This window comes from Polistes canadensis, unplaced genomic scaffold, assembly GCF_001313835.1.
Source record: "Polistes canadensis isolate GaletaPanama2010 unplaced genomic scaffold, ASM131383v1 scaffold_152, whole genome shotgun sequence".
Lineage (NCBI taxonomy): Eukaryota > Metazoa > Arthropoda > Insecta > Hymenoptera > Vespidae > Polistes > Polistes canadensis.
This window is the reverse complement of record NW_014569699.1, coordinates 375787-388524: the sequence shown is the minus strand read 5'-3', so window position 1 is coordinate 388524 and position 12738 is coordinate 375787. Positions and strand designations below refer to the sequence as shown.

Sequence of the window (12738 nt, the reverse complement as noted above, 5' to 3'; positions counted from 1 at the left end):
CAATTAAAAAGTGCATCTGCGAATTGGACGATTTATATGTCAGGCTATTGTATCACTTTTGTCTGTATGACTAATATAGTTTTCTTCTTGTTACAGGTGATCATCGTTGGATTTATCATCAAACCTTCTGGATTCTTTTTTATTTGAGTGTCTTAAATTGCTTCATTTTAAAATATACGTATAAATGCATTTCTGAAGGCACACACATATGTTTATACAGTAAAAAGTAAATATATTTATTTCAAATTTTATTACAATAGAACTATATTATTTATACTATCAAAGAGAGAATAGTGTATTCTTATAAACTTCATTGCTTTGCTTAGAGAAGAGAAAAAACATTTTCGATTTTTCAATTATTAATAAATAATTAAATATGGATTTTGATTGAGCAATTAAGAGCACTTATTCATTTTTTTCTGCTGTTGCGGTTCTTGCCAATTTTTTTGTGCTTTGGACGTATCTAATAAATAATCACACACAAACGTCATTTATAGATATAAATCAAAATTACCTAAATTTTTTTTTTAATGAGATTCACAAATTTAAAAAGTGTTGCAAATAATTACGAAAAGCACCGATAGGTGTCTATAGTATCGTTGCGAATTTAATGCCCTCTGCATCATATAATGGTATGACGATAGATAAAACGATACTTCTAAAATGAGTAGCAACATGTGGAAATTAGTCAGTAGTAGGTACGATTGACTATTGTATAGTGACATTTAACAATAATATCTAATAAAACGTTGGATAAATTAATAAGTTCATCGTAAACTTGTTATATTCCCCCATTAACGATAGAAGAAAATGGCAACTCACGAGGATATTGGCATTGGAGATTTTGTCCTACTGGATGAGATCAACATCGAGAAGGTCGTGGAAAACTTGAAAGTTAGGTAAGTTTTATTTGATCTCAATATTGTTTTTTAACAACATCGAAATTTATCGAAAAAATAGGAAAAATGTCTATTATTATTTTCATAATTTGTTCAGATTTTTTTGACAGTTTGTTGGAAAGAATGGGCGCGCGTCTTTCAGTTAATTTGTTATTCTTGATTCATTCATCTCTACCGAGAGGGCGTGGTTCATACTTGCAGCAGGTGGTTGAAAAGCGCTAACGATTTAAATTTTACATTCTTTTATTAAAACACTTAATAATGACAATAGTAACATACATATATATACATATCTAAAAAGAAAATATTTCATATTTATTTTTATTAATAAAACACGAAAAATATTTCCAAATAATCAAATTTATAATCAAATTTGCGTATATAGATTTACGAAAACATATATTGATGATTCGTTAATATTTTTATTGTTGTTCTATGTATAATTAATGTTGGAGAAAAAAATATATCTCTTTAACAATGTGTTTCTTTCGGTGCAACGATTGTACACCGTATAAGTACGTAATTCGCTTATCACATTTACGTGAAGTATGAGTCACCTGTTCGCTAAATCGGTGTGCGTTCACATCATAATGTTCTTTAAATACTCATAGACGCATTACTTAAGAATGTGTCCTATTTTTTTTTCTCTTTTTTTTAGTTATATGTACATATATATATGCATTTATATTTGATTTTATTTCATCTTTTATAAATAAAATTTGCTCATCTGTTTGCTTATACAGACTCATATCTTTTTCTTTTTTATTTCTTTAAATTTTGTTGAACATACATATGCACTATCAGTAAAAAAGAAAATACAAGAATGACGTGTTCACGTATTTATATTGTTGATAAAAAGAAATAGAAAATTGTTATTGATAATAATTGATTTTGATAGAACAAATGCATATCTCTCTTTTGTCTGCAAAAAATTTTGAAATTACGCACGCTCTCTTATCGTTTAAACTATATTTCTAAACGATACAGGAATTTATATTTAAAATCGATCATTTAGATTGTTTAATCACATATTTATTGTATAATAAATAATCTATTTGTATTATTTCAGATTCAAAGGTGGAAAAATATATACGTATATTGGGGAAGTATGCGTAAGTGTTAATCCTTATAAAAATACAAATATCTATGATGCGAACCATATTAATAAATATAAAGGTAATAGAAATAAAATTATAATACGCTAGATATGTTAATTTAATTTGTATCGATTAACTTGTTATTTTATATTTCTTGTTGTATATTTTCTTCCTTTTCTAGGGAGAGAATTATTCGAAAATCCACCACACATATTTGCTATCGCGGATGCAGCACATCGCGAGATGAAGCAACAAGGTCGGGACACATGTATAGTGATAAGCGGCGAATCAGGATCTGGAAAAACGGAAGCTAGCAAAATTATTATGAAATATATTGCTGCTGTTACTAATCTAAGCGGACAGCAGGAAATCGAAAGGTCTGTTATTCTTAGTAGTATCTAATAAAAGATTTAATATAAAAAATAAAAAAATAACAGTGAATTATAAAACATCATTATCTAATCTATCATATAATCTCTTTTTTTTAGATAATTTATATTATTTTTCTTTCAATTAAAGATTTTGATAATGATACTTTGTACTTGATCTTTTTATTTTTACTATAAAATGCATTCTCTTACATGTATCTAAATACTTAATTAATAATATAATTATCTTGCTTGATTTGCCAATTTCAGAGTAAAGAACGTGCTTATACAATCAAATTCAATATTAGAAGCATTTGGAAATGCTAAAACGAATAGGAATGACAATTCGTCTCGTTTTGGAAAATATATGGACATTAATTTTGATTTCAAAGGGGATCCGGTGGGTGGACACATAACTAATTATTTACTTGAAAAATCACGAGTAGTCTATCAACAAAAAGGAGAACGTAATTTTCATTGTTTTTATCAGGTATAATAATCTAAAACACATGACCGAGATTATTTGTAACGATGTTAAATGGAATGTTTCATATAATATTTAATTTAATTTTCTAGCTGATTAATGGTTGTAGTGAAGTTGACTTGCATCAAATGAAATTAGTGCGTGATGCTAGTGCTTACTATTATATCAATAAAGATGATAATAAATCAAATATAAATGATAAGGGTGACTATAAGACTGTTAACGGGGCCATGTCTACTTTAGGATTTTCACAAAATGAAATACAAACAATTTGGAATATTATCTCTGGCATTTTACATCTAGTAATGTTATTTAATTATTATTTTTTAACTTTCATTTATTTGTTCATTCAGCTTTTATTTTTTAATTAATCTCTCTTTACCATTTAGGGTAATATTATGTATAAAATAAATGAAGACAAACTTATTGTTGAGAAAAGTAACGCTCTAGCTAATACAGCAGCTTTATTTTCTATTGGTTCAAATGAACTAAGGACTGCTTTATCTCAAAGAGTGATAGCAGCTGGTGGAGAAATAATGCAAAAAACGCATACTTTAATGGAAGCTGAATATGGTAGGGATGCTTTGGCAAAGGTAACATAATTGCTTATAATATATATTATTCAAATTATATCATATAAAATCATAATGAATATAAATAATATTAACAATATGCTTCAATTATTTAGGCAATATATGAAAGGCTATTTACATGGATCGTATCACGCGTTAATGATTCCATTAATGTAAATGATAATAACTTGTCTAGTAAATATCAAACAGTCATCGGTGTCTTAGATATTTATGGATTTGAAATCTTTGATGTGAACAGCTTTGAACAATTTTGTATCAACTACTGCAATGAAAAATTACAACAACTTTTTATCGGTAAGTTTATTATATGCGATACGTAATTGACTAATTAAATAACCAATGCTTTTATCCTTTTCCTTATATTTCTTATTGCATAATATGTATATATGATCATATAATATTTTAACGTTGATCATGCATCTATATATGCAGTTATAAATGATAAGTTCATTTAATAGGATCAAGAGTCATAGAGACTTAACGCCAAGTATATACTTAGTGAGTATAGTACTTTATATGTAAATATAAAAATACTAATTGTGATCTATACTTTTATTTTTCTTATATTTCTTATTGTATAGTATATATATAGATGTATATATATATATATATATATACTTATTATTATTATTATTATTATTATTATTATTATATTATTTGTTACATATATTTATATAATACTTTGATGTTAATTGTGTGAATCTAAAAAATTATATATTATAATTATACTTGACATATATATATGATTATACACAAATTTTCAGAATTGGTTTTAAAACAAGAACAAGAAGAGTATAAGAGGGAAGGAATTGCATGGCAAAATATTGAATATTTTAATAATCAAATAATTTGTGACTTAGTGGAACTATCTCATAAAGGAATATTAGCTATCATGGATGAAGCGTGTCTCAACGTAGGCAAAGTAACGGATGAGGTATGATAATAAATAATTACAAAAATGTACCATTTCAATGTTCGTAGAAAATATCATTTTCTTTTCTTTTAGATGCTTCTCGAAGCGATGGATACAAAATTGGCAGATCATCAACATTATTCCTCTCGACAATTAAAACCAATGGATAAGGAATTACAACACAGGATTCATTTTAAAATCAAACATTATGCCGGTGATGTTGTATATAACATTAATGGTTTTTTGGATAAAAACAAAGACACTCTATTTCAAGATTTTAAACGTTTACTTTATAAAAGCAATGATTCTATAATCAGTAATATGTGGCCAGAAGGTGCTCAAGATATTACAAAAGTAAATATATGTATATAAATATATTTAACAGAGATATTACATATTATTACGTATTCTAATTATTACAAATTGAAATGTGCATTTTCATTATAAAACAGACTACGAAAAGGCCATTGACCGCTGGTACATTATTCCGTAACTCTATGATCGCATTGGTTAAAAATTTAACTAGCAAAGAACCATTTTACATTCGGTGCATAAAACCTAATGAAATTAAATCTCCTATTGTTTTTGATGAAGAAAGAGTAAACCATCAAGTAAGATATTTGGGACTCGTTGAAAATATATTAGTAAGAAGAGCAGGGTTTGCTCATAGACAAAAATATGACAGATTTTTGAAAAGGTTACTATATAACTTTATATTATTATATTTTATTTTATCTTACGTTCCATAATTTTTTACGAGAGGATAATTTTTTTTTTTAGATATAAGATGATATCACAATATACTTGGCCTAACTTTAGAGGCGGTAATGATAAAGATGGAGTTCGTACGTTGATGGAAGAAAAAGGTTTTTCAGATGATATTAAGTATGGTCATACTAAAATATTTATACGCTCACCTCAAACGTTATTTGCATTAGAAAAGGTTTGTTAATCTCGCATTATTATTTTCTTTAGTTTATATAAATAGAAACACATAATGTATAATTATTAATGTTCTTCAAATTAACATATTTTTAATTTTAGGCACGTGAAGATTTGATACCAGGGATTGTAATATTATTACAAAAACAATGGCGCGGTTACTTGTGTCGACAAAAATATAAAAAAATGAAAGCTGCATTGTTTATTATAAGATATTATCGTCAATACAAGAGATATTTTTATATGAAAGCGTTGGAAAAAACTTTTATTAATGTTAAGTCTATGCGCGACCATGGTAAACATTTAACATGGCCAAAAGAGAATTATGCTGTTCGTCATGTTGTACCCTCGTTAAAAATGATTTTTGCAAGATGGCGTGCTTGGATGGTGCTTAAAATTGTTCCTAGAGAAGATTGGCCACAATTACGATTAAAGGTAAATGATATAGAAAAATATATTTTTTTTTATCTTATAGTTTAAACAATTTTTCCATTTCTTATTTTATTTAAGATGGCTGCAGGAGCTGTATTACGTTCCAAAAGACTTTATTGGGGTCAGGATAGACGTTGGGAAGGAAATTATTTATCTAAACCAGATGAGAATCCTCACAATGATGTTTTCATTTCTTCGATAAATAATCTCCGAAATACAGATCATTTTAAGACTGTTCTATTCAGTTCATTCGTCAGAAAAACTAATAGGTTATTAAAAATATTCTTAATACTTTTATAATACGATTAAGTAGAATAACTTATTTTTCTTTTCTTAATACAGATTTCACAAACAAGCTGATCGTGTTTTGGTAGTAACAGAACATGCTTTGTACAAATTAGAAAGTGTCAAATTTAAGACTATGAAAAAAGGTATACCTATTGCTGAAATAACTGGCTTAAGCGTATCACCTGGAAAAGATCAACTTATAATCATTCATTCTAATCGAGGAAATGATTTTATTATTTCAATCACTGCCAAGGAAGATAGAGTCGGTGAACTTGTTGGTATATTAAGTACTAGATACAATCAGTAAGTTAAATTTCTTTATGTGATCGAAATTATTCTTGAAGTTGAATTATTATTAAAGATAATATGATCAAAATGTTTGTTAACAGATTACGTGGTACTGATCTACAAGTTACTGTAGACGTAAAGTTTAAATGTATGCTGGGTAACAAGAGTAGAGTATTACGAGTAGAAGTAATGCCTGATATAATTGAACCGATATTTAAGAAAGATGGAGATCAAATTATTTATGCCATACCGCCATCCATTGGTATAATCGATCCTAATTCTAGACAAGAAATCAGGACAGTTAGTTAAGTATAACCTACGGTGAGATATATAAATTTTAGATTATTTTATAAGAATACATTTTATATATGTGCATGTGCTATTATATTATAATTAGTAACAACACTTTTTTGTTTATAAAGTATAAGCGTTTTTAATTATACATATATATATAATATATCACCATATATTTTAATATTAAAATTTTAATTAAATATTACGGTAATGAAATTTTAATGAAAATAAAAGTATTGTTATTACACATGTGAAAAAAGCTATATAATATAAGTTAATAATACAAAATATGTAAAGTATTTTGTATTTTACTAAGAAAGTATTTTACTAAGATTTTGTGTAAAAACAAAAACTTAAAAAATAGATATACATATATATATTTATATATATATGCATATTTATGTATATATAGGTAGTCATATATCTATTAATTATTTTAACCAATGGCTATTATTATTTTATATTTGAGTCAATTATTTAATATCTGATTTGCTTTTGATTATACGAAAGAACATTAATCTATATACTTCAAACTGGTAAATAATTGTAGGAACTATTTAATAGAAACAAAACTTTAAGAAATTAAATTCTTTCTTTGTAAATATCATATATATTTTTAATTAATTCATAGTAAATTTTATTAAATAAACAATATTAATTTTAATTCTCAAATACATTTTATATATGTTACACAGTGTTTCGTAATATATGAGACCCACTTTGAGAGTGGTCAGGGAGGGCACAGAAACAATGGAAAATAATTTATATAAACATGAGTATTACGAAGCACCCTGTATATAACAATTGATAATTTATAATCACATTTTTGTGATAAGTTGTGCCTAATTGTTTGTGGTAAGAATATTTCTAAAAGTTAAATAGTATCTAAGCAGCATTAAAATAATACGTTAATGTTATTTGTAACAGTAAATATACCACAAACATTTATTACAATAACAATTAATAAAAAAAAGAATTAGGTAATTATCGCTAAATATATTGATCGCTTTAATTCACCATAATCAATCAAAAATCTATAGATATGTTTGAAATACGTATATAAAATATATTTCATTTGTTTGTAGTTTACAATAATATAATATAAAATATACATACTAATAAGAGAGAGAGAGAGCTTATATATAACATGAATTTTGTGAAACCGTTGAATTTGTAAACTTAAAAAGGATCCCTCTGGTTATTTACGTTAAAACATTAGCCATAGATTCTATTAAGCTTCTATACATTTTTTTTAATGTAAAATTGTGGCCTTCTACTTACAATCAAAATATATTTTTGTAATTTGTTTTTCTTTTTTTTTAACTTTTGTAATATACAAATGCAAGTTATGTGCATGCAATATTGTAATTATTAACATTGTTAAGAAAAATAATATTCAATAGATATGGGTAAAATAAAAAAACTAATTTAGCATATAAACTTTTTATATCCGTTTTAACAAACTTTATGCTAAAATTGTTAACTAAATAAAATTAGTTTCAATTTGTGTAAATTTTATTGATTATAACAAATTGATTGAGCCAAAATATAAAAAAGTTTTAGATACAATAATATACTTTCCACAACTAATATAATGAAAAATAATATTTTCTAGAATATTAAATTTAAACCCTTTGAAAATTTTCATAGTATAATGCTCACATTTTATAATAAATAATTATGAAAAAATATATAAGTATATATATAAATGTTCGGATTATTTTAAATCTACCATACGATAGAAATGCACGTATAAATTAATATTTTATATGAATTAATTATATGACAATATTTATAAAGAATTTGATTTTATTCAAAATATGTGTTTGTAATAAAAAATAACATATAATTTTTGTGTTAAAGTTTCAAATAACTCATATTTAAAATTATCCGTTTAAATATTTCCACGGAAAGCATTAAAAATAATACCATAATTAATTCAAATTTAAATAATGATCATTTTCATTAAAAATTATACATGACATTAAAAAAATACATATTGTTAATTAAACGAATATCGAGAACACACGCAGTGTAATTATTATTTGCCGTATTTTTTATTGTTAAAGGATGATATAATATTTTTTTTCTTTTTTTTTTTATACAAAGTCAATATCAAGTAATCTATTCGATACGTTGATAGAGGTATATGTATCCCAGCTCCTTAGGTGGATTTTCAGATAAAGCAACCTGTAAAAAATAATCAGATATAAAATATCAAATAACGATATGAACATAAAATATAGATAGATTTATTGTAGTACTTACTTTATCGTCATTATATATCACCCATCGATTATTTTTCAACAAATGACAAACGTAATGTCCTACCATTGATGACGTCCCCATATGTGATATAAATCCTACTAATTTGTATTCTGTAAATAGAAAATATAATTAATAATATTAATTAAAACGATAAGGATTTGATATAGTAATATAATATTTGAAATAACAAATAATAAAATACGTACGATTACTTCCATCTCGAAATATATCGTCTGAATATCCAGCATCGTTTTCACCGTCATCCAATTCAACTTGATGACTAAATATCCAATCGGCTGCGCGTTCTAAATTATTATTAGTCGCTTTGAGAGCTTTTATTGCTTGTTCTTTAGTAAAACCCATACTCATTACCGTTGCCAATGCATTGTCATTTGGTACAAATTTATCACTTCCTAAAATTTTGATTAAATATATTAAATTTTATTTTTTTTTAAGTGAAGTTAATCGTTTTGACTTTCAAATTGTTCATATAGGAATCTCTATAAAGTGCTATTTACCTGTTTTAACATCAATTCCAGGAGGCACGAACGGATCCGCAATATCAGAATCACCAATATGTTCCATCACCCAATTAGTAGCTGCTTCTACACTACGATTGTCGGTGAAATACAAAGCTCGTTTACAAGCTTCTTGAGGGAAACCCATATCTGTTAGGTTATTTAAAATACTACGATCGTAGACTGGAGATGGTGGGTCAGAACCAGCTAAATCCGGTAACAAAGTTTCTCCAGGTTGTAAACCTAAGCCACGTAAAGAGCTCAGATCTATTACATCTGGCATTTCTATAGCTACATCTAATTTAACAGGGCTCCAATTTTCCTTCATAGTAAACTTTTTCAAATGCAACAATAGGAAATCAGGAAATGTGGCCAATCTCGTTGTTCTGTAATATTTAATACAAAAAAAGAATAATAATAATTATTGTAAAAAATAAGAAAATATTATCGAATTATCGAATGCTTACTTTTGCGCGGTTGTTTTTTCGTTCAATGCGGTACTGTAAAATTGTTCGACTATTTCCGGTTGTATAAAAGTTTCCAGGCAAGACATTAGTTTAATACGTAGCCTCACGAATGCATTTGGGTCTACTTTTTGTCCTTTTGCTTCTGTTTCTTTCTTCAGTGCTTCATATGCCGCAACTTCTTCCTGATATTATACTACATTTCATTACTACTATTCACTGACCATTAGATCCAACTTCAGTTGCAATTTATTTGTAGTGAGGATATTATCTGGATACTTAATTGAAAAATATAGTAATAATATGTAAATAATTACTTTTTATAAATATAATTCGTCATACCTTGTTAGTTGCCGCTTCTAATGGTATAGGTAATGGTAAGATGTATTCAGGACGATAAGTATATTTCACTTTACCAGAACTTGTGCATTGATAACGTTCTTCGACCTTAAATTTAAAGCATTGCGTAGGATTTACCTGATGTCTGCTGTTACGCTGTTAAATTAAATTATATTTCATTAATAAAATAGTACATGATATTGATACATAAAAAAAACATTGAAATACATTATAAAATTATTTACAAATACATTTATACTAATAAATAAGGCATAAACAGTTCCTAAGTTAAAAATCTTAATTTTTTATGAAACTTTGTAAAAACATGTTAAATATTTCATTAAAATAATAATTTACAAGAAAGTTGGATGCCTCTGCCTGTTAAAAAACAAAAGAAAAAAAGTCTCATTAAACCGGTGGAGATACATTTTGATATTTACCACTTTGTAAACACATTTTTTAAATCTTATTTATGTGTTATAAATAATTACATCTAAAATGTTAATGAGCTGTAGAAGGAATTCCTGAGCGTCTTGTTGCCGATTTGAGGAAAAACCTGGATGTCCACGACCAATCAAGGTTTTGAACATTCTTGGAGGAATACCTTGTCGCGAATCATCATCTGTGTTTGATAGTGGTGATACGGAATATCTTCCCGAAAGTAATCCAACTCCGAGTTTAGACCTAGAATAAATATATTAATTATATAAATATCTCGGATATGTGTGAACTATTTGTTTTGCTAGATACAAATCTTACATTTGAACATTAAAGTCATTAGCTGGATCAGTGTAATTTTGTTTATATATGTACGGTGCACCATCTACAAATCTATACAAAATATTTTTAATTATTATTACGCATACATATATATATAATTAAAAAATAATTTATAGAGGACTTTATATACATATATTACATATATAATGTACCTTTTTATAAAGTCGGGAATAGCAAATAACATTTGCATAACACTATTTAGATAACAAGAATTTCCAAGATTAGCAAGACCAGTGTAGCCAGCCCCATACAATGGCGTTAATTTGCTAGCAGCTTCTTGAAGGGCAACCCATTCTCCGAATTTTTGATTAAGGTCTAATTCTAACTCGACCATAGATTTATCAGTTTTTTCCATTTGAGTGATGTTAATTCCCCAGTGGGCCAAATGCTCTATTAAATTAGGATCTTCTACCATGTCATTTTCATCGTATGAAAAAACGTCTGCTTTTCCTTCCTTTGTTATGGTACCCAATTTAACAGCGAGTGGATAATTCGTATTACGATAATGTTCAACTGCATGATCATTCCCTCCAGTGCCATCGTAAAATTTACGTCCGCAAAGAATAGAGCCATCGGTTAGATTAAGCCAAAGATTCTGTCTGAGATCACATTTCTCGCACTTCCAACCGCTTGGAGAAATTTTTATACCATTATCCAATTGCTTCAAATTCTTGGCATGCCTAGAAACATTAAATAAATATCAATAATAATGTTAACTTTTCTTTAATATATGCGTCCATTAAAGGGTATTGTAAAGAATAATAAACGTATATAAACTTTTTCATTAAAACAGAATATAATCATTTCACATTGAATACAAGGAACTTACTTAGTTACAGCTTTTATTTCACCATCCCAAGTTCCAGCTAAAGTTTCTGTTTCTGCGACTTTCAATGCAGAATCTGATTCCAGTATCAATTTGACAGATAGTTCTACCTGAAAATTTATTACAAAAATTTCAAAACAATAATATAACAAACTTATTGATCATGATATATTTATTTATACACGTACTTGTGCTGGCAGACCCTCCCTAGGATAAGAAATTTCAGTAAACTTTGGCAATATAAATATTTTATATTCCTCATAATAAGTATACTTTTGTTGATCCGGTGTAAAGCCACCAGAAGTTCCTATGGCTAATCTCGTTATCTTTTTATCAGGACCATCTCCTTTTTGATCAGGTACAATCTACAATGTCACAAAATTTTTTTTTTTAAATAAAAAAATACACGCATGAGATTGTAATTAATGAAAAGATTATTTCTAACGTACCTCCTTCTTTGTACGTTTTATGTGAAGAAAGACAGGATTATGGGTTAACCGATAGTAATGAAGAACATGGTCTTGTCCCAACCCCAAAAATGTTGCTAGACTAATATATAAACCTGTAGGTGAATCCTGATAATAAAGAAGATAAAATAAAAAAAAAATAAATAAACGGAGAGAATTATTAATATGAATAAATATTATTAGGATATATAAGGAAAAATAGAAAAAAATATCTTACTGGCGTGTCGAACGAATAAACACATTCATCCTTATATATTTTATCGGTCTGTTTTGGAATTTTTATTTTACCTAAATGCTGCATCAATTCTTCCATGATAGATTAATTCTATCGCACTAATTGAAAGATTACTTTAAGAATTTATAACTCAAAAATTAATCTCCTAAACGTAACCTGCCTCTGGGCATCAACTCACATAAAGCGCCGGCTTACACATTCACGTTATATACAACATATATATATATATATATATATATATAT

General features: G+C 26.9%; 2 protein-coding genes across 4 annotated transcripts; one reads left to right on the top strand and one right to left on the bottom strand.

Annotated features, from left to right (window-relative positions):
- Window positions 1–560: 560 nt before the first annotated feature.
- Window positions 561–8111, top strand: LOC106788748 (myosin-IA). Of its 2 annotated transcripts, none has more exons than XM_014752291.1 (16): window positions 561–899; window positions 1969–2075; window positions 2178–2373; window positions 2635–2854; window positions 2941–3150; window positions 3238–3441; window positions 3537–3735; window positions 4206–4375; window positions 4448–4708; window positions 4807–5051; window positions 5135–5297; window positions 5399–5731; window positions 5807–5997; window positions 6071–6319; window positions 6406–6625; window positions 7294–8111. In XM_014752291.1, the coding sequence occupies exons 1-15, from the start codon at window positions 811–813 to the stop codon at window positions 6611–6613; spliced, it is 3045 nt and encodes a 1014-aa protein (XP_014607777.1). In that variant the 5' UTR covers window positions 561–810; the 3' UTR covers window positions 6614–6625; window positions 7294–8111. The 2 variants fall into 2 exon arrangements, with proteins under 2 accessions (XP_014607777.1, XP_014607778.1); XM_014752292.1 differs by lacking the exon at window positions 7294–8111 and having other exon boundaries at window positions 561–698; window positions 805–899; window positions 6406–6702.
- Window positions 8112–8635: 524 nt separating this feature from the next.
- On the bottom strand, window positions 8636–12693 carry LOC106788747 (ubiquitin carboxyl-terminal hydrolase 5). 2 transcript variants are annotated; one of them, XM_014752289.1, is made up of 13 exons: window positions 12478–12573; window positions 12243–12368; window positions 11982–12158; window positions 11797–11903; window positions 11120–11647; window positions 10947–11018; window positions 10679–10871; window positions 10191–10343; window positions 9852–10033; window positions 9385–9770; window positions 9073–9279; window positions 8867–8976; window positions 8636–8788 (listed from the first exon to the last, which is right to left on the bottom strand). In XM_014752289.1, exons 1-13 carry the CDS (start codon window positions 12571–12573, stop codon window positions 8723–8725), a joined length of 2403 nt encoding a protein of 800 aa, XP_014607775.1. In that variant the 3' UTR covers window positions 8636–8722. The 2 variants fall into 2 exon arrangements, with proteins under 2 accessions (XP_014607775.1, XP_014607776.1); XM_014752290.1 differs by having other exon boundaries at window positions 8637–8788; window positions 10191–10295; window positions 12478–12693.
- Window positions 12694–12738: the final 45 nt, after the last annotated feature.